This window comes from Larus michahellis, chromosome 5 (assembly GCF_964199755.1).
Source record: "Larus michahellis chromosome 5, bLarMic1.1, whole genome shotgun sequence".
NCBI classification, from domain to species: Eukaryota; Metazoa; Chordata; class Aves; order Charadriiformes; family Laridae; genus Larus; species Larus michahellis.
Genome location: NC_133900.1, coordinates 6,435,504 through 6,457,631, shown reverse-complemented (window position 1 = coordinate 6,457,631; position 22,128 = coordinate 6,435,504). Strand labels below are relative to the sequence as shown.

Here is a 22,128-nt window from a genome sequence, read left to right as displayed (position 1 = left end):
ATTTGAACTTTTCTCATCTCTGCTAGTTGCCGTTACTATCTTAGAATAAACAAACAAACAAAGCCATGTTTTATTACCTGGCTTTATGACGCGTACTCTCAGCTTAAACAACTTTTTCAGCAAAGCTAAGCAAAGGCCTTTCATCTGTGCTTCGTAACTGAGCTTTGGACAGCTGAACCCTGGACAAGGGTTTACACCTACTTACGTGTGCTTTTCAACAGCCCATCTCCCCTTTGCTCACGTCATCAGCCTTCAAGCATTTGTCCACCTTTCCCTCCAACATCTCCCCTACGTTTAGGGCATGCTCCCTTCCAAATCCGTACCGCCACTACCATTTGCTCCAAACAGATTTCTTCTGGGTATTCTACCAGAGAAAACTAGCTTTAGCAAGAGACAGTTTTGTTTCAGTCCCCCGAGGGGGCTCACTGCCTTCTACTCACAGTTTTCCTTGCTTACACTCTCTGATTTCAGTTGACCAAGACCACGCATCCGACACTTTTTCCTGGTCCGTTCAAATTTCCAGAGTCTCTGTTCAGTTGAACGTGTCCTTTCAGGCTCCCGTCTTCATCCACATGTCAGTTCCTGACATCATCTCATCATAACTTTAAGGCTTAGGCCCTTACAGCTGAGGAAAAAAATAAGTTTCTCTTTAATTTGATCAAAGTCAAAGAAATTGTAAGCGTTTCGTAGCTAAGATATTAGAAAGAAACTTTTTTGAGGAAGCATTTTTCTTCAAAGAGCACAACGGTTGTGAGAAATACTCTCAGTTTAGGGAAATGAGTGTGGTTATCAGTAAAATCATTAGCCAGAATATTTTTCTGACATTCACCATGCAATTCTGTTAATATAAAATGGGAATAAGCAGGCAAGCTGGGAGGACGGCAGTGCTTGCTTTCCCTGGTTTGAGGTATTCAGTTACAGCCACGCGCTCAGAAATGCGTGGTACGAGCCATCGCAAGAGACAGGCTACTAGCCGGGACTGACAATTGACACAATTCAATAGAACATTTTGTTTTGCTAGTTAAATCAAAGCTGAAGCTCTGACAGATTAAAAAAAAACAAAACAAAACAAAAAAAACGAAACCGCATGGGTAAAATCTTGGTTCTGCTTAAGTCGATAAAGGGTTTTCTATTCCCTGCAGCTAGGACTTCTCACAAGATTATCTGGCTCTGAGAAAACTATTGTGTCAAAAATGCACAAATAAATACAGTTACTATTAAGGATAGTACGAGAACCGTCTTTAGCAGTTTGGTTTATATTTAATCTAACTGTAGCCACATATATCTGTGCTGAAATATTTACCACTTCTCTCCTACCAAGAGACTGAAGTTTCCCCCCCCCCTTCCTCACCTTATTGTGTAAAATCCTTTAAATCGCATCTCAGGATTACAGTTAACAGCTGGTGCTTGTAACAGAACTGGAATTTAATCACTAAAAAGCACATATAAGCTTACATTAATCTTTAAGCAAAGACAGACTCAAAGAATGAAATTTATAGCAGATGGTCCCAGTGCAAAACACCCCCAGCAATGCCAAAAAGGAATTTTAATGAAAAAATTAACACAATACTACAGCAGTTACTCATTGACATAACATTTTATGAGACAATAGAAGAAACAGATAAGACAAAACAAAACCATCAAATACTTGGAAGTTCTTCTTAAATATTTGTTGAAATATGTCATTGAAGTTAGCAGTGCAAATAAATAAAACACTTAAATTGTTTTTCAGTTACAGGATCTGTCAAAACACAGTGTTCTCATCACCAGACAGATAAACTTCACACCAAGTGAATAAAACTAAGATAATAAACCACCGCCAGCCCCTGTTCTTCAGGGCAGAAAACTTTTAGTTCAAGACTCCTGTCTACAAAAATGAAAAACAAGCTAAGACAGAAATAGTCTTCAAAGGAAGTCACAGTTGTAATGGCAGGCAAATATTGTTGCTGTTGCTTACGGCATTTTTCAAAGGTAATGCACAGAACCACGTCTGCACGATTGTCTAAAGCAGAACCTGATCTCACTCGTGTTGTTTTACCCAGACACAGCTCTCCAAAATTGTTATTTTATCTAATACATAACGTTTATGTAGATAGGAGTGCTCTTAATTCCTCGCTGTCAGGACAAGTCAGGAATCTTCCCCTGTCATTGCATGGGAGCATATCACATACAATACAAATAATATATATGTAAAGAAAGAGTACGTCACAAATGAGCATCAGAATGCCTTATCCAATGGAAATTTGTAAACATTACAGAAGAATGAGATTACTTCCAATTTATACTAAGACAATTTAGACTAAGTTCTCATTTACAATGAAGCGTAAAGTAGCAATGTAAACGAATCCTAAAATTTCCTGCCAAGGGAGCACCAAGGCCCTGCAGGTGAGGCAAGAAGAGAGCACCGACATTTCACAGACTGTTAAAGGATCCAACCTAGCCTCAGCTGGAGTTGCACATTACGCATTTCAAAGCCTCGTGTACGGGCTCAGATCACAGAGTACCGTTCTAGATCACACTTTTTCCCCAGTCCCACATTTATAAGCATCCTTTTACGATTTTTCAGTTTGACCTACTAAGAGCAAAAATTTTTCGAGTTTATATGGATTTCAACCCTGTAATTCACCATGAAGCCTAAAAAAAAACAAAAAACAAAACCGAACACTGGCCCTGATCTTAGACAGTAATAAATCCACCTTGAAGATGATGAAGAGACAGAAAAATTTGTCCATGTCTTCAGAAAAGCGTCTGGTCAAAAGACGGTGATATTGAATTGAAAGTCTTCTGTAGAGTCCCAGCAGGCTCTGGATCTGGCCCTTGTATCCCTCCAGAAAATGGCAACACCGCACTTTCAACCCGTAAGTCATATATCCAAGGATGACTGTTAAATTAAACTCAGTACTTGCTCTATAGACTACACCTCCAGCATCTGCCCAGTCTTGTGCAGAACTTTTTCAGCTTCTACATTTTTCAGTAGAACAATGCATTTTATAGGGCAGTACACTGGCATTTAAATTTGTACCTAGGAGTTAACCTGTAAAACCAGCACATTAATTATGCATGCATTGTTAATTTCTAATATGCTTCCTGGTAACAAAATCTGAACATGCATGCAATGTTGAAATCTTAATCTCTTCAGAGTCAGTTTCTGGCTGGCTCTTTCACGTATGGCTCTTTCTTTCCCCCCCCCGAAATAGAATTGCATCTCAGTCTGCATTTTTCCTGAACTCAGAAGATCTGAAGCTCCTCGGTCCTCAGAGCTTCAGAGAGCAGATGTTACAATATTAGACCCGTCAGATTTCAAAGTTGTCCCAAAAAGAAAAAGCGTGCACTCTCTCCATAGTTCCTGTCTTCAGGCATTCAGCTGTGTACGGTCCAACAGTGTACCAGCATCCAGATATTGAATAAACAGAGAAAGCAACAGTTGTTCGGTTTACCTAAGGCAGAGGGCAAACAAGCCCTAAATTATCTAGGAAATAATTTTATTTTTTTCCCCCCTGGAAATCATACAATAATATTGTTTTCCAAAGTTTCGCTCCTCATCCTTAATAAAATATATTACATTTTCTCAACCGTTAACCCAACATTATAATAATTCACAAAATATTTTCCCCCTCATTTCAGCAAGCAAAGTAGAAAACTATTTTAAATGGCTTATTCAAAGTTATCATAAAAGAGAATGTTTTTCCCATTCTCAAAACCTTTGTGATGCTACTGTTCATTTCCTAATGCAGAATGCACAGTAAGCTCAGAGCTGAATAAAGCGAGGTGCCTTTTCAAATTCCTTTTTGAAGATGGCTGATCACAGAACTTGACTTCAATGTTGCCATCGCTGAATGCCTCCCTCCTGGCTTCGTCCGAGTCAATGGGATCTCTTTGAGAAACGCTTGCCTTTTGCCGCCTCATAGTAATCCCCGAGTTCCCAAGTTGCCTGGTTGGTGATGCATTTTCTTTGACAATGCAGAAGCAGATGGCAGACAAAAAATTTTTCTTGAAGTTTTCGTTCATGAAGGCATACACAATAGGGTTGCAAATGGAATTGAAGAATCCAATAATCTGGACAATTGCAAAGATCATTTTGACTGTCACATCATCATACTCCTTTTCAAAATTACCTGGAAAGGAAAAAGGAAATACGCTGTAAGCAGAGAATGGCATAAATGCCTACTACTTAGCCTATTTGTATCCAGTCTAGCATTAGAAGCTTTTGTTTAAAATCAACAAAAGACCGTGCTGGAGGTTCTTAATACTAGCAACAGGGTTTCCATCAGCAAGGAAATACCAAGATCTGCCACACTGCCCTGCTTTGTGTATATGTAAATAAGGACAGTGTCATTCGAAAGAGGTGATTTACAAGCCAAAAAACTTGCCTGTTGGCCAAGCGACAGAAAGCGTCCAGTCTGCAAGTATAGGCCTTGTTTATTCAAGTTTTTGTTCTGGCTCTGAGTTTCGTGTTCATATCAAGTGTTTAAGTACTTTAACACCAATCCCTGCCTTGTCACTGACTACACACGGCTTCCTTCTCTGTGCTGACACAGATCAGCTCACGGAAGTAAAAATGCATCTTCTTCGTCACATCTCTCACTCTTCAATCCTTGAGATCTCAGAGGACTGAATTCCTTGAATTCAAATACTCAGCAACCAAACTTTGGATAAGCACTACGGAAGTTTACATGGCAAGCAAAATAAAGACCTTGTTGCAACTGAAATAATTCCTGAAATTGGCAATGAAAAAGAGAGCAAACAGTTCATGGGAGTGTTATGGGCAACCTTCACATGGTACACAACCCAAACAATTTTAATAGTTACAACTTCTGATTCTGCTCAGGCATAAACATCATTTTGGTTCAGCTGACTGGCTGCAGGACTGCTGATTTATCTGCTACAACCTTATTTGTGATTAAAGACAAAGAAACAGCTGCTGCCTTTGGCAAGCAGAGTACAACAACTACTGAAAACTTCCCCTTCTTCCTACACATAGCCTGCTGCATAGTCCCACATGCTATCCCAGTACCCATGCAGGAGATGGGAGATGAACAGTGCAAGACCCCACAGAATGGGGCAAATAGCAAAAAGCAAAGAAAACAAGACTTCAGGGCATTTCCAAACTAGTATCCAGTCCAGAACACTGAAAAAGTTCAACTGACTTCATTGGGTATTATCACTTTGATGTCCAGTATTGTCCAGTATTTAAATTTCCTCATTAAAATTGTCTACCTCGTTAAAATCAGGGCAAGTAAAGTGACTGTTTCATAGCAGTTCAACTCAAAGGAGTATGACCGCTTAAGTGGGTGCAAGCAGAAGTCTTCACACATTAAATTAGAACTAAATTTGAACCAAAAAGCTACTTGTTCAAGAGGTTTTATACTCGGAAATAACTTTTACCTTCCAGCCAGGTACTTTTGACCTTTCAGCAAATAAGGGTAGAATGACAGACATAGAAAGAAAAAGAATCTACAGAGATATGCTCATTATCCTAATAGTCAAGTCTTCCTTTTTCTTGAGTCTTGTAAGGCCTAGGAAGCCTTCTTTTCAGGACTGGATTATGTGCTGTACAAATTAAGAAGCGATGACAATCGCCTTTCTAAAGAGCTTGCATTCTAAAAGAGCTGGTAGAGAATTTGGGTTCCCTCCCACACACCCTGCAACAAAGTTCAGCAAGGTCTACAGCATGACACAAAGATTATCTTTTTTCATTTTTTATTCACACAGCAGTGAATAAGAGATCGGGCTGACAAACAAGTATATCACAGATATAAGGTATCTCCCAAACGCTACACCTGATAAGAGGTTTTTTGAAATGTACCCATTTTCTCTGAGCACTGCAGATCTATCACTCATAGACTACAGAGTAATTCATCCATTGTTGGCTATGTATCCGGGACAGTGATCCTGGATTTATAAGCACAACATTAACCTTCGCTAGCAGAAGGAATTCTATAGCTGAATGTTGCAGCAGCACTAGCTTTTCACAACCTGCAATTCCATTATTAAAAAAAAACAAAACAAAACAAAAAAAACCCAAACCCACAAAGAAAGGTTTTACTGTATAACACACGGCAGATACTCACTGTATTCTATCATCATGTGAATCACATGGAAAGGGGCCCAACAGACTGCAAAGAGAAACACCACTGTGACCATCATAACAATTGCTCGCTTCTTCTTCCTGAAATTGCATCAAGACATTCCATGCTGAATCACTGAGAATTGACTGGTAGTTAGATGTGTCGCTTCAAGTTAGATCTGTAAATGTGTTCTGATGGTTGCAGATGCAAATAAAGCCTGGAAGAATGCTCAGAAGTACACAATTCCCTTTGAAACAAAAAATGCAGCATCATATAAATGTAGCACATCAATTAACACCTTTTATTTCTCTCTTTTGGGGTAAGGCAATGCACTTTGCAGCTGCAGGGTGCAATGACATTAGCATTTCTTGCAAGGCATTTTGACTTTGTTCAAGCAGATGCAATTGCAATAGTAAGAGATAGGAGGAGGAAAAAAAACAAAAACAAACAAGCACACGAAATTCCATTAATAGCTCAAAAAACAAGAATCTCTTCCTAGATCTGGGAGCACTGACCTGCAGCACCTGATTACACAGAATTTGACAGTAAGTGAAACTACGCCTGCAACATTCAACCTTTGCTAGGAGGTAAAGTGCTGGAATAAGAGAGAGAAATATGCTCCCTGCCTCCACTGTAATATCTCATGAACTCAAGGTATGCATGAATTTATTGTTATCCCCAAACTGATATATAATTCATATAACTATGGTTATAGATCCCAAGATGGATCTCACTTAAGCTAAAGCAGTAGCACTTCACAGGTAGCAGTTACAGGATCTTCTCCCCAGTGTGTGAAAACAAGCTGAGGAATAGCCTGAAGATTACGTGTCACCTTCACTCCTGTGAGATCGTACCCTCTTTCAGTTTTGACTTACAAGGATCCGCTTCCTTAGGCACTTTGTTAGACAAATGTCTAAGGAATCATTTATCTTTCAGCTGCTTGTCAGTATTCTCCTTAGAGTCGATACTTAAGGTGATACTCTCCTTATTGAGCAGAACTGTTAGAGGTTTCTAGCACATCAGGCAACAGGTCAATTTGCCAAATGAAAGGAAAAAAAACCACAAGGCAATATTAGGGGTAGCCCATATTTAGTGCTAAATAACGAAGTTGATAATTAATGATTTTCATAACTTTTCAGATAGAGCATTAACATCTGGGTAGTCTCACACAAACACATCTGAGAACACTCAAAACTCTTCGGAAGCACTAAAATAGTTTTTAAATGAATTCTGATATTTTTCCCTGTATGCAAATTTAACTTATAACAGGATCATAAAGCAGTGTTCACAGTCTCAGAATTATATAAAGAATTTTCCATAGAACATATGGAAATAACGTAGCAGCATTTTTCCCAACTCATCTTCTAACTCATGGCCTGCACCTTTTAAAAACAAGAATTTCACAATGTATAATACGAGATTTATTGAAAGAGCTTGACTTCTAAGGTGTGGCTACACTATACGTTGAAGAAAACAATCTGTTTAAGTTGCCTTAAATTGCATGTCTAAGTGTTAAATAACTAGTTAGCTTTAAAAATCTGGTCTATGCTTGTAGACTTCCCAACAGATAAGGAAAGACAGATTTATTTATTCTTTTGCACTGGTTTTCAACAACTGTCAGAAAAAAAAAAAAGCTTTCTAGAAGTCAAAGTTCCAACTGTATTAACTGTATTTTACTTTACAAACCTTGATATTTTTGACATTTCACTCCCATGAATGGTTTGAAGAACTGAAGCATCTCCCACTCGTTTCTTAATCCAGAGTTCATAGCCAATTTTAGTGTACAAAAAAAGCATCAACATCAACGGAAGAAGGAAGAGTATAACAAGAATAAAGGTCGTATATATCTTCTGATAAATCGGACTGGCCCATTCTTCCAAGCAACAAACATACACTTTTTCATACAGAAAGTCATATTTAACCTGTAACAAGTGTAAAGGAGATGAGTCACTACAGTGTTTACCCCAAGTATAAAAACCAAGCACATTCAAATATTCCTTGCTCTTAATGCAACAACCAAAATTCAACAGAGACTTTTCAAAGTGACAAAGTTCTTCCAAGCACTTTTACACAGCAAGTGTTGGGTTGATCCAAGTTGACAAACAGAGGTCAGGAGAGGCTCTGATTTGCACTCTTCCTCATAATTTTTTTTTTTTTTACCAAGGATTTTGAAAGGAGACCTTGGCTATTCATTTCGCAAGTAAAGATGAGTGTACAGAAACCTCACATATTAAGTCACTTAAAAAAAAAAAAAAAGATTTGTTAACATTCAGACTCACAAGAAGCAGATTCTGACAAATGTACAGCTAATTACATTTTCAAGTAATTACAGTTCTTCCAAATCTCGGGGAACACCATGTCATCCTGCCACAGTAATCTAAGCCCTACGCTGCTGTGTGCCAGTGCACCTATATACCAAAAGGAAACCACACTAGAAGTCATAGATGTAATTACTGCTGTTTGACATAATTGGGGAGGGTAAACATGACTAGTCCCTGCTGGTAGTCCTTCTTCCAGTGCATGCAAGCCCTAATGATTAGCCTTTCTCATGCTGGCACACAGAACCAAAACTCCATTTCTCTTCTCCTGCTCTCATTTCTTAGGAGTTCATTCAATTTCATTGCTAAATGCACAAAAAGATGCAGCAAGGACAGAATGTATAAATACTAAAACGTAAATCCCCATTTCACCTAACATACCTCAAGCCGTTGCACATGCCACATAGGTGACCCAACAATAACTGCCAGCAACCAGACTATACCTGTAAACAAATACATTTTTTAATACTTTGTAAAACAAGCAACATAATTTTTGGTATGAACAGTTTAACAGCTTCATCTTCAAAAGTCAGGCAAAGCAGACAATTTAAATAAAGAACAAAGTTTTCTATAAGAGGCATATCAGTCAACAGTCACATCAATAACAGCATGCTCTTTTGTTATCAGTTTTCTTTCTCTCAAACTACCTTCACTTATTGGTATTTAAGTGCAAAGACAACTAATTTTCATGAGCAGCATTATGTATGTTGGAAGGAAAGCAAAGGCTGCCAAAGGTTTATCACAGTCTTGGTTAAGTAAATCTTTGATTTCAGATTTTAAGTTTATTGTCAGGGTTTTGGCTAGTAATTATTATACATATAGGCACTATCCTTGAACTATTTTAGAAATGTTACCAGACTTATCATTAACTCTACCTCTGAATCACTGGTCATATCAGTACCTTCTGTTCTGTCATGCCATCTTGCCATCTACACTGAAGATTATTTCTCTATACACATGATTACTGGAGATGCCTAAAATCTTACCAAGCATCGTGAAAGCTCTTTTATTGGTGTACTGCCATTTCATTTTTAGTGGATGCACAATTCCCTGGTGTCTTTCCACAGCAATGCAGGTCATTGTAAGAATCTCAGTTACAATAGCAGTGGATTGAACAAACGGTACCATCTTGCAAGCGAAGGCACCTGCAATAGTCAGAAAGTAAGGTACGCAACTGTTGCGGTTCATGAAAGAGCTATTAATACTAGACTTCATCGCTAAAGTACTATTGTACAAAAAGAATATACTAATATTCTTGGATTTATTTTAACACTTAAACTGCTAAGTCACCTATTTAAGCTCTTCATCAAATACACTTTCAGTAGTCATTCTTCTATTGTACACACTACATCTGCAAAACCTGGACTTCTAAGGACACATCTGCTTGCTCTGTATTAGTCTGAGACTTATTCCTATATCACTTTTGACCAAGTCTTCCATCATTTGTTTTCAAACGTGCAAAGTTACAGGGATACTTATTATCATTTTATCTTGGCAGATTACTCTCCAGTTTCATGAAGGTCTTAGTGTTACCTGTTTAAAAGTTTACCTTTTCTGCTGTTGCAAATACATTCCATTTTCTCATTGAAATACCACTCTATTTGTATACTTTGGCACTTAATGCATCATTCTGCCAAACGATATATATACGAGAGTCCTCTAAAAGGTGTAACCTAAGAGGAGAAATTAAACCTCTTCATCATCTTTCCATTTTCCAAGTCTTCCGCTTTCCTAATTAACACATTATGTTAATGACACTGTCCAAATTAAATGCAATTTCCTGACTGCATTTTCAGTTGCATAGGTTCCCACTGTGAGCATTTATGCACAGCTAGCTCAGATCTTTAGATTTCATTGCTGCTATAGCTTCCCAAAAGTACACATTCAACTCTTAACGTATTAGTCATTCTCCATTACTCATCCTCAAGTCGCAACCATCTCAGAAACTGTGGTGTAAATTACTCTCTCAAAAACCTTATGTTAATGCCTTTCCCAAACCACATCTCATTTACTCACTTTCTGACCATATTTCTGACCCCAAGATAATTTTGTATGCCCTCATTCTCGCAGTTCTCTCACATTCTTACAGTTCAATATCAGCTCTTCATTTCAGCAACAGCTGAGGTTATTTACCTGACCTAATCATTGATTATACTTTACCCAGATATAATCCATAAACTCAAAATAGCCAAAGGAATACCTGATCCAATTGTAAGTCAAGCTTTAAAATGCTATATACATCTTAAGCAATAAAAGCATAGAAAACAGAAAGAAAACAAACAGGAAACTATCAAAACTTAATCCTGCCCTCCAAGAAGGGCACAAGGAAAAAGGAAACTTCTATCTGCTAGGCCAGGCTAAAAGCCACCGCATCTTACAAGAAGGAACAGGTTTGCTACTAGTCTTATCAATTCTAACTACCCCAAAAATCACTTTCTCTGTGGCTCCAAAAAAGGAAGGGGAGGACAGGGGGGCAAAGGATGGAAGTCAAGTACCTATTCAACACCAGCAACACCATAACATGCACACGGATCTGGCTGAAAATAGACTAAAAATATACCATGTAGCCCAATTTCAAGCTATGTGAATGACATTTTAGCACGGTCAGTAGGAACTGCATGGAGGAAGATGCACTGGGCTGCACGTCTGTTTCTCATTTAGGATGTATTTTGCCAGGGTGTAAGAAAGAGCAAGACAAAACATCTCGGCAGCTGGCATCAACTACAATTTATACAATAAAATTCCCCTCACTTCTTCCTTGGCTTCAGTACACACGAAGTAAATGCCTCATGAAACACAGCATCTCATCAGTTTCTCACTATACCCAGTACAGTGTGTTACATATATAAGCACCAGATCCCTTAAATTTTTAGTTCTTCAACCAGTGAGTTGAAACTTCTGTAGTGAGATGGCAAAAAGCAAGCTCAAATCACACCTTCTTTGCACATGGCCAATGTTGAACACAACCAAAGAGGCAGCTATGAGACACAATCTCTGGCTTACTGCCGGGTGTAAAGCAGAGAAAATTATCTTCAGACAAATCCTACTCCTTTGAATCAAAAGGAAAGTTTCCACTATCGGTTTCAAGTTTTTTCTTTGCTGACTAAGGTAGCAGTGACTCCTGACACAAATAACGTGAACAGAAAAGCAAAATTTGTACATGAAAGAAATGTTTAAGTTCTTGTTTCACTAAAGAAATGAGTTTGAGTGCTGGAGCTGTGGCAAAAAAACCCCACCTTTCACCACATGCTGTTTCTTATACTTTGAAAAAAGTCAGAGTTAAATAAAGTTAAGTCCACTTCAACTATACTCCGCTTATAGGGGTTTGCCTGTAATGCACTATTCCTTCACTGAAGTCCCAGCATTCCAGGGTATTCTTAGGAAGCAAAGAAGTATGACTCGTATCACTCTACTTAACAAAATGAGACAGCCACTTTCACTGAAGTTATATGAGTCTGGTAGAATTTGGAGCTTGTGCCCAACTATTCAAAGAGCAAACAGAATACCTGAGTTTATCAGGTAGTAAGTCCCAGATTTTCATTGCCTTTTACTGATATCTTCTCAATTTCTTTCCAAACACCACACTGTCAAAAAGCACAGGCTACCACTATGCCTTTAGCTGAACCCCCAAGAGAAAAGCCTACAGAAACTCCTTATTTCATCTCTTTGAAGACAAGTGCAGAATGACTTGTCACCTAAGCTATATAAAACTAACCATTAAAAAGGTCATAAAAGGAAGAATTTACATAATGTCTACAGATCGATCCTACTGAGCTGAATGAGGAGTGACAGCAGCACTTCCAGAAATGTGAAAGAGCAGGATGTTTTTCCTTAGACACAGCTGGGTGAAATAGAAACACCTGCTCCAAGCCACCTAGCACACATTTTGGTTTAGATCTAAGCCTTCCCAAAACACAGATGGTGCAACTCTTCTTTCGTCCCTTAAATTGATTGAATGCTATAATCACTGAACAAGGGAAGGGGGGAAAAGGGGGCCAGTGCTACATTTAAAATGTCCTCTTACTTACCAAAAAGTAGTCTCCTACCTTATAAAAGAACTATCTCTAATTACACAGATATTTTTCTAGAAAGGGGTTACATTTTTCCAGTTAATCATTCAAATGTGAAATATCTATGAAGTGCAGATTCCAAACAACATGAAAATTTATATAAACCAAATGTTTCTTAGCTGATTATTTGACTTAAATCATTAATTACTAAAGCCACCTTCAGTATCAAGTGAAAGAATTTAAGACGAGCTCAATCATTCACTTCTTTCCCAAGCTGACAATCGTGTTCTGTTCCTGCTAATTGTTTCTCTTAAGCCTCTACAGCCTTTAAATCATTGAAAACAAATCAAAATCATTATTTGTCTCTTCTTCCAATGAAGAGAAATGCAATAAAAGCAGGCAAAAAAAAAAAAAAAAAGCAGGCAGAATATACAGTTCCAGCAGGATTTTGCAGCTAAAGCCCACCCAACACAGTAACCCTCACATCCTTGTGCTCCCGGTCCTAGTTACCCACTCTCAGGAGATAAAACAGCCTGCGTGGACCACTCTGCTTCCCTATGTATTGCTGTTAATTGACCCAAATTAGATTCCCTCTCAGGCTTCACAACGATAGATCACACAGTAAATACAATATAGAGGATTAAAAAGTGAGAGTGACTTCCAAACAGAAATTCCTCTTCTGTTGCCTGCTTATGTGTATCCCATCCTTGAGTTAACCAGCCACTTTCAGAACAAAAGGCATTTCCCCTGCCCCTAAATCAGAATCGTGACATAACGCTAAAAATCCAGGATTAATGCAATCACCGACTTACTCTTGAGAACAATGTTTAGTTTGATTCCTATGAATAGTCTGGCTGGACCCTCACTTAAACTGAAGCTTAAATTCTTGACCCTGACTCCAGAATTTGTGTGGACACCACACCTGAGGTCATTAATGAACATTAAATGAGCCAAACTCTAGACAGGTGGAGCCTGGGGAAAAAAGAGTGCTACTTTCTGCTTCCCAATGCAAAACACACAGCTAGACTTATTCCAGGTCTTTGAGACACCTGGGATGTTTTTATACTATACTGCACAAAATACATAACACCCATGTAATTCTTCCAAATGCAGAGATAAACACAGCTCCAGGACATTAAGCATTCTGATATGATCCCAGCACTGAAGCCTTCTTGTGCTAAAACTAGGCACTGGGAACACTTTAGTCTATTTTTCAGATTCTGGTTCACTTTTTTTTTTCCCCCGGCTGTGGCTATGCTGAATCTTTCAGAACAGAATTTTGCTTCAGTTCTTTTGCAATCTATGAAGTCGTTTTAGGCATCTAACATGCCTAAATCAGAAAGAATCTGATTAGTATTTTTCAAAGACTTTCTAAAAGCTCTTTAGAAATTTTTTTTTCTGTTGGAAAGACTTGCTGAAAAATTATCTCCTTTTTTGCATGCTCATTTTCCACTTACACCCTCCCAGTACAGAAATGTGTGACTTTTTTGAATATATTAAATAATAAATACTTTACCTAATGTCTTAAATATGTATCAAAATGTTTAACTGTCTACCGATTTCTAAGGCTTTCAGCAAACACTTCCAATAGATTGTTAGTGAAGACAGCACTGCAGCATTTAATGCTGACAATTTCCAGTTGGGAAAGAAAATCACTTGCAGAGGAATACTGGGAATTAAAATAACAAATTGCTTCTCTTTCTCAAGGAGCTGAGAGGTTCCCAAAAGTATTCCTTATGCAGTCCTAGCAACTGCATAGATTATATGAGCAATGGTTAGTTTTCCCCAACGATAACATATTCAGAAGGCTGCAAATATAAATGGTATATTCCCTTAAACAAGTCTTCATTATCAGATGTCGTGCCTGTAACTATCATTTAGCCATTTCATCAACCATTTAAAAGACCAGTTTTTTCTTTTATTAGGGTAACAAAGGCAAACTCCTAAAACCATTCTCTGATAAAAGTTAAGTTGTTCCTTCTTCTGTTAAAATGTTGTTGACCAAGCCCTTGCACTAAAAATCTGTATCACAGCTTGTAAACCAGTTCTCTCCAGCTCATTCGATGCAAGCAAGGTAACTTTTCTTATACTTTGTAACTTCAGGGCAGAAAACAAGCCAGTCATCGTACAGATGATATCCTTAAGGGTCTTTCATACTTGTGCAATGCATTGTTTTAGATGGATTCTTGGGTATACAGGCATTTCGCATCCTTAGTAGTTTACCATCCACAATGCGCAAATCTCTCACACGTTACCCTATATAGAGGATAAAGAACATTATACATACATCTGCCTAAGGAAAAAGCACGTGTGTACAACTTGGTAGTGGACCTGTGGTAGTTTAAGTCTATTTACAGTCAACTACAGCAGCTGAGAAAACAGTATAGCATGAGCCCATGGAATTAAGAACATGCACCTCAAATACCCTATAGTTAATTTAATCGATGCAAGATGGAGTCCACACCTCTATCCTGCAATTTGAAAGTATCAACCACAAACCTTGGGCCAGCTGACCAAGGTATTCACACTGTCTACCCTCCTTTCCCCTTCCCTCTCCAAGGCTCACATGCAGCTTCTCTGCCTGTGGGTTTACAAAGCCGCTGAAATGGGCGCCACGGTCCTCAGGCAAATTCAGATCAGCAGCTTGTTTCAAAATGCAGCAATCGGTGAGTAAAAACAAATACAAATATGTAAAGATGAAGGATAGCTGTGCAGCACAGCACTCCTACTAGAACACAAAACTACCGCAGTAAAATACTGTCTGCAATCGTGGTACAAACAATGAGTAGTACAGGTGGGTATTTTTGTCAGGGATAGAGGTTAGAGATCCACATCTCTTCTGAAGAAAGAAAGGGGACTCGCTAGCAGGGAACAAAATAGGACATGGCAAACAGTCCTGTTCACTCGATGCAAGGCAGAGATTCCCAGCTATTTTTACCCAGAAAAAGGACATCAACACCACCTCACATGAAACAGTAACCAATCCATCCGCATGCTAAAACTTGCCTTATTTCTTTGCCCAGTTAATGCAACAGCAAATATTTCCTGTCAGTCATTGTGTTTAATATTTACACTAATTACTGACTGCAGAACTTGCAGTAACAAATTCCCTATACCGAACATGTGAGTAGAATAAGTTTCCTTTTATCAGCATTGTTTTGCTGCTTTTAAGCAAAACACCCTGCCAACATATTATATATAAAAAAGCCCCTATTATTTCCTTTACTGAGGCATTCACCATATACGCCTTTCTCAAACCATTTTCATAAAGAATTTTATTCCTGACCCTACTCACAAGCAAATACCCCAAAATACACAATAGCAGGACATGGAAAATGAAGGATAAGGCAAGTTTTCACCATTACAGACAGAACTACAAAAATCATTCTGCTCTTATGGAAGCAGATCAATCCTGAGCCATAACCTCTCACACCGCAGGAGGCAAATGGGGAGTGCTCTTTTGCCCCAACTGGATTTACAGCAAGTCTAGACAACTTAAATTGGAAAGGTTAAAAAAAGCTTTGAAACTGAACATTCAAATAACTGTATCTCTCACGTCCAGCGTTACTGTCCAGTACTAACCCTAACAGCACGTCAGCAGAGTTTGAGAGTATTTGGAAACTCTTCAGTATCAAAGAACATTCCAGAAGCAATTCAGAGTGAAGAAATTTCAAATGTCTCACTGAAGAACAGAAATGAGATTTTACAGAGGTATCCAAGAATAACAGACACAAAAGGCCCAGTGATTTTCATTGCTAAGATTGAATTTTAATCCGTCAGTAAGGAATGTTTATGCATTCTCATACAGGAAAGTTGTAAGTAAGGTTAACACACTGCTTCATACAAGATGTTTGGTAAAGAACAGAAAACACCCTAAATACTCAACTGGGTATAAGATGCCACTTGGTTTTCAACCAAGCCTTTAGAGAAGAGGAAACTGCCATATCAAGGAGCACCAGATATGACAGCAGCTCACCCCGGCTCCTGAGTGGCAGCTGGAGGCCAGGCAAGATATACAAGGGCATCTCAAATGCTGCTGTGTGTTCAAATAGTGCCTCAGATGATTCATTCCACTCTAAACGACAGAAAAAGCCACCCTCTGACACCTGTCTTGAGAACACAAATGCTATCTGGTAAGATGCAAAATTCACTAACAAAGATGTAGCATAGTGCTAGGTCTACCATCACCTGATGTTTTGCCCTTCTCTTTTGCCAGGGCTATTATATTACACAACATTAAAAGTAATTGACTGGACGCTCCAGGCAGTTCTGTAAAGATATTGCTGTTACTCAGCTAACTAAACAGTCTCAGAAAATAAAGTGATTCTGTAAATATTTGGCCCAGCAGCGAAAGCCCAAATTTATTTTTAACAAAGCTGCCATCAGTATGACAATGAGACCACCACTGCTGCCTCCTACCTACGATGAGAGCAAATCCTCAATTGCTTGTTTGCACCAAGACTACCTCTGCTTTATGCACCAATTTACTCCTTACTCAAGTTCGCATTTTATCTTCCTCTTACCAATAAATACGGTCCCAGTGTTTATTGATGCCAAAGCCACAATTTTCATTTTCTTCTGCAGTATCTTCCACATTAGAGAGCAATTATATTGCAGGATTTTTATTAAAAGTTCCCCTAGAAATTACAGTCATTTTAGTTGCAAAGTATAAATTCAGAAATAAAATAATATACTGTCACTATTAGAGTTTCACACAGCTATACAGTTTCTTAAGAGATCAGAGAATCAAAAGTGAGACCAATTCACCCAGTTTTGGTCAATATGGTGCTGCTACAGTAGAAAAAAGTCATGCCAGTGCTTTAGTTTTTCCCATGTCTGTCCTGAATTAAGTTCTGATAAGTGTAATGCAATGAACATGAGAAATCTTCTGTTTCTAAAGAATTCTGTATAACACTACCTATTAGAGGAGCCACTTTACCATCCACAATTTGAATTACCTAACATCACCAGCTATCAACATTCTCCTTGGAGTCCTATTGTAAACTACACACACCTGGAACCCTTTGGGGTGAAAGTGCTTCACCCTTCACTTTAGGAAGGCCAAAAGGGTCCTTTCCGATAGCTTCCCATAACATCTTAAAAGATAACAGCTACTCTGAAACTGTGGCTGTTCTTATGTTTGTATATTCTGCCTCTACAATACACAGCATTTGCAGTTTTCCCCTCACCTCTCACGTTCTACTCTGGGTTTCTGAAGGGGAAAAGAAGAGAAAGAAACACAAACACAGAAGCATAGAAAAAAAGAACCAGTTCCAAATCAAAGACAAGTACAAAATACACTAATCTCAGTTCACATCACCTAGTACAGATGCTTGTTTTAGTGATGCAAGTACAGCTAAATCAAGATATAAAGTGACTAAACGCTCAGAAACCCAAAGATAATTCTAGCATCAAGTGTCTCAGGACGCACCGCTTTTTCCAGCAGGGATATATTCCATAGTCAAATCACCTTTTTCTTAACAGACGTGGAGCTTGCACTGCTCCGAGGTGTTGCATTAAGGTAGATGAGAATAAGCTTTTTCAGACTACAAAATGAAAAGCAAAAGGAAAATTAAACCAGTAAAGCTAGCAAGAAAAAGACTCCTCCCAGACTGGCAGGCTCAGATTTGTAAACCTCAGGAATTAGATATCCTTGGGATACCATCAGTTTACACCTCATTTTACTGCCCCACCCCCCGCCACACACGCCCCCCCCAACAGTGAAGGGTAACAGCCATCAGTCATGTTACTTATTATGTCCTCCCAATACTGTGTTAGTTAAAGCTAATTATCTTACCAGGACTATAAAGGCTGCTATCAAAATCAATGTGACCTATGGATCCACTTGCACTGAAGATGCTCTAGCACAGCAAAAAAGGTAGACAAAAAGTACAGCAAAACCCACAAAATAGTATACTTTAAAGCATCCAACTACTGAATACCTGAAGGTATTTGTTGCAACCGTTTACACTCACTACTTCTAGATTTTTGTCAAGCGTCCTCAGTAACAGAAGGTAAATGGAAACATACGTACTTGCCCCATACCGTTCCATATGCCTGTGCCATATCTGCTGTAGTTCACCTCAGCTGGAGGCTTCATCCCACCCAACTTTTAGTTCACTCTGGTCAGATGCGTGGTCCCCCTGACAGACCAGGGTCTTAGAAGTGAGAATAATCACATCTGCTGTCATTAGGGAAAGCTACTCAATTCAGTCCTCTCCCCTTTGAGATCTTTTGATACCACCAGTAACTTTCTACTATATTCTTTTCTGAGGAAGGAGAACTGGAACTACAGTAGTCAAAAGGAAGGCAGAGCAGTATAGCTATCAATTTATTCCATTATTTTTATTTACACATCCTTATTAGTTTTGGGGTTCAACATCTGTACTGTCTTAAAACAGTGGTTACCTCCCCCAAAGACAGCTCGTAAGAAAATAAAACAGTTGTCCTTACTATCAGTAGCCCGTGAAGTTTTGTATTCATCGCTTCCCCCACTAAGTTCCTCTTTTTCAGATAAAACTAAAGCCCATTTTTCACTGGGTTAGGTATTCGTGTGCTTTTCAAATCTCCTCTGACCTGTCCATTCCCATCCTACATTCTAGTCCCTGGGATGTACTGGAATTAAATCTCCATGTTCTGAAGGTAACCTTCACTGTCTCCCAACAATAGAAGCACAGGAAGCCTTGAAAATTGAAACATAATCGTGTCACTTTATGAACATCTTTTCTGTTCCTATTGAAATATTCCGAAAAATATTTCAATTTGTGGTTGTACAAGATGTCTGCTACTTGCTGCAAAACCATCCCTCTTATTTTTCCACTTATAATTGTCAAACACTGTTTTAAGACCAAGAAAAGGAAGATAAATACCATTTGCAGTGCTGCTTCACTTTTGGGCTTTTTGTTACTTTACTACATTGGAACTAGGATGCATAAAAAAGAAAAAAATAATAATTCTTTCTAAGCATCAGGGAGGCTTGCCCAAAGGTCCTTCACACCTACAGAAATACAACGTAATTCCCAAGCATATCTTGAAAATAATGCATTTCAACATAATTTCTGCGTGTTGTCTCACTCCCCTATTTCTCCAAGGACGCGTTCTTTTTCCTCATGAAAGGTTAAAGAGGTCTGACTCGGAGTCGACCGCTGTCAGAGGAACTTAGGCTGACTAAAGACTGATATTTCACTTGCCAGACAGATTTCATTACTGTGAAAAATAGTGAAGGTATTGTTTGCTTTCGCCATAATAATAAGGCTATAAATCTTTGACTTTTAAGGATAACTAACCTTTAGTAAATTAGGAAACATGAGAAACCTCAAAGATAACAACTAACAGCAACTATGAAGAAAAACATCATGAAGAAAAACAACCGAGAGAAACAAAAGAGAACTTCTCCAAAAGACTCCACAAGTGATTAACAGAAGGAAACAGATACATAGGAGAAGGGAGTTGATGATAATCGATCCTACCAGAAGGAAACACATGCATGGGAAAAGGGAACTGAAGATCATTGATCCTCAGAAACAATTCAGAAGGAAACACACAAATAGAAAAAGGACTAATAATAATCAATCATTATAAACAATTACTCTGTCTAAAATAGTGAATACGTATGCAATATTGAATGTATATAAGACATGGTTAAAGTGTTAGCTGGCGTGCCTCTGACTTGAGTCATGCACCCAGCGCTGTGCTTTTGCTTTATTGACTTTGTCCCTATAATAAAATAAGTGCCATTTCTGTTTAAGGGATCTGGCTATTTATTACAATTACTTAGAGGAAAAAAAGAGAAAGCGCCGCAAGACTATCTCATCAGCACCACACGATATATAGTTTCTCACACACACATACCCCGACTTTTAACACAAGTGCATGAAAGTACACTAGGTTTAACGTAACCTGAGGGAGTGGCGGGGCCATTATTTCACTCCAAGGAGAAGCAGCTGGCTACACGCGGAGACAGCACCCCAGTCCTGCGATAAAGGACCACGAACCCCTGAACGCGACCAGGGAGAGCAGAGGTTTCAGGTTTTCACCCAAGAGTTTAAGCACAAAACGCTCCGCAGGGGTACGCGGGAATAACGCTGCCCTCAGGGAGGACAGCAGCCCCCTCCCTCCTCCTCCTCCTCAGCGGGAGGACAGGCCCCAACGGCCGAGGCTGCCCGAGGATCACCGCGGGGACAGCCCACAGCCCTCGGGGTCCCTTCACAGGGGTGCGGGAGGAAGGGAGCCGGGGGTCCCTCACGGTGTCCCACCGCAGCGCCTACTCGTCCGCCGCCTCCCCACCTCCCTCCAGCGACGTCCGAGCCCGTAACGGCCCGGGACTGCCCGCCCCGGCCCCGGCCCCCACCTCCGAGCCAGTTGGAGGAGATGTTCTGCAGCATGGTGAAGGGGACGCAGAAGAAGGCGATGAGGAGGTCGCTGAGCGCCAGGGAGCAGATGAAGATGTTGGTGACGGTCCTCATGGCTTTGCTGCGGGTCACCACGTAGAGCACCAGGCAGTTGCCGAAGAGCGCCAGGGCGAAGATGAGCACGCAGATGAGGACGAAGGCTACCTTGGTGCGCCCCGGCAGCTCCGGGATGTACACCAGCGGCTGCAGCCCGTAGAGGGCGATGAACTGCTCCCGCGTCACGTTGTTGTCCCGCAGGAGCTGCGCGAACTGCTCCGGGGTGATGTTCAGGGACCGCATGGCGCCGTCCTCCCCGCTCCCCCCCCCGTCGAGCCCCCTCAGCGGCGGCGGCGCCGCCACCGCCCACGCCCCGCCATCCCCGCCCCGCCGCTCATACCGGGGCGCGCGGCGAAGCAACCGGACCGGACCCGGCGCAGAGAAGCGGAGACAGGGTGGGCGCAGAGCCGGGACCAGCCCCACGGGAGGGGACCGGGGCAGCGACAGCGCGACCAGCTCCGCCAGCCGACAAACTTCGAGGCGGCAGCGGCGGCGCCGCCCGCAGCCTCCACTGGCTGCCAGGAGGGGCGGGGGGGGGGGGGGGCTGGCCGCAGCCAATCAGCGCGCAGAGCGGGCCCGCCTCGGCCCCGCCGCTGTGGAGCGGGACGGCCGTTAAACGGCCGAGGGAGCGCAACGACCGTTAAACGGCCGAGGGAGCGCCCGCCGCCCCTCACAGCCTTACCCCGTCGTCCCCACCGGATCCCGGCGGCGGCGGGCCGTCCTTCGCGGCGGGCGCCTCCCCAGCGGAGGCTGGAAACGCCCCAGGTGGGAGCTGGCACTAGCCAGCCAGCCAGCCTTATCTCGCGTTTGGATCAGGCTGAGAGAGCAACAAAAGACTGTGTAGTAGGTGCGTGGCCTTCTGCCTGAGGGGAAGCTTGGCCGCCCACAGCCGGTCACGCTGCAGCTGGTCCGTGCCCGGCCCAAAGAAGGCAGCGAGGGGATTTTATCTGCCCTTCCAGCCCCCTCCACACCAACGCCGCCGCAGGCCTTCACGTGATGATGAGACAAAGCTCAAAACAGAAAAGTAACTTTCCAAACTTTTGGCTGTTGAGCTCACTGAGGTGCCAGGAGGCTTCTGAAGGTTCTGTTCCCAGCCAGACATTCACCAACAGTATAACCATTCTTGCTGGAGGAGGTTTGACAGAATCCTGTTCCCCTCAGCCTAGCTGGCGAGGCTGCTTAGGTAAGGTTACGTAGGCTACTAAGGCACACTTAGCTAACTGGCTGCAACAATAGTCGAGAAAATGCCACTGCAGTTTAAATGTGGATAATAATGGGAGTTAAG

At 40.8% G+C, this 22,128-nt stretch overlaps 1 protein-coding gene across 2 annotated transcripts; it reads right to left on the bottom strand.

The window, feature by feature from the left end:
• Positions 1-1,527: 1,527 nt before the first annotated feature.
• On the bottom strand, positions 1,528-21,170 carry QRFPR (pyroglutamylated RFamide peptide receptor). 2 transcript variants are annotated; one of them, XM_074588433.1, is made up of 6 exons: positions 20,747-21,169; positions 9,373-9,531; positions 8,768-8,829; positions 7,755-7,990; positions 6,072-6,169; positions 1,528-4,115 (listed from the first exon to the last, which is right to left on the bottom strand). In XM_074588433.1, exons 1-6 carry the CDS (start codon positions 21,084-21,086, stop codon positions 3,712-3,714), a joined length of 1,299 nt encoding a protein of 432 aa, XP_074444534.1. In that variant the 5' UTR covers positions 21,087-21,169; the 3' UTR covers positions 1,528-3,711. The 2 variants fall into 2 exon arrangements, with proteins under 2 accessions (XP_074444534.1, XP_074444535.1); XM_074588434.1 differs by lacking the exon at positions 9,373-9,531 and having other exon boundaries at positions 20,747-21,170.
• Between the last annotated feature and the right edge of the window lie 958 nt (positions 21,171-22,128).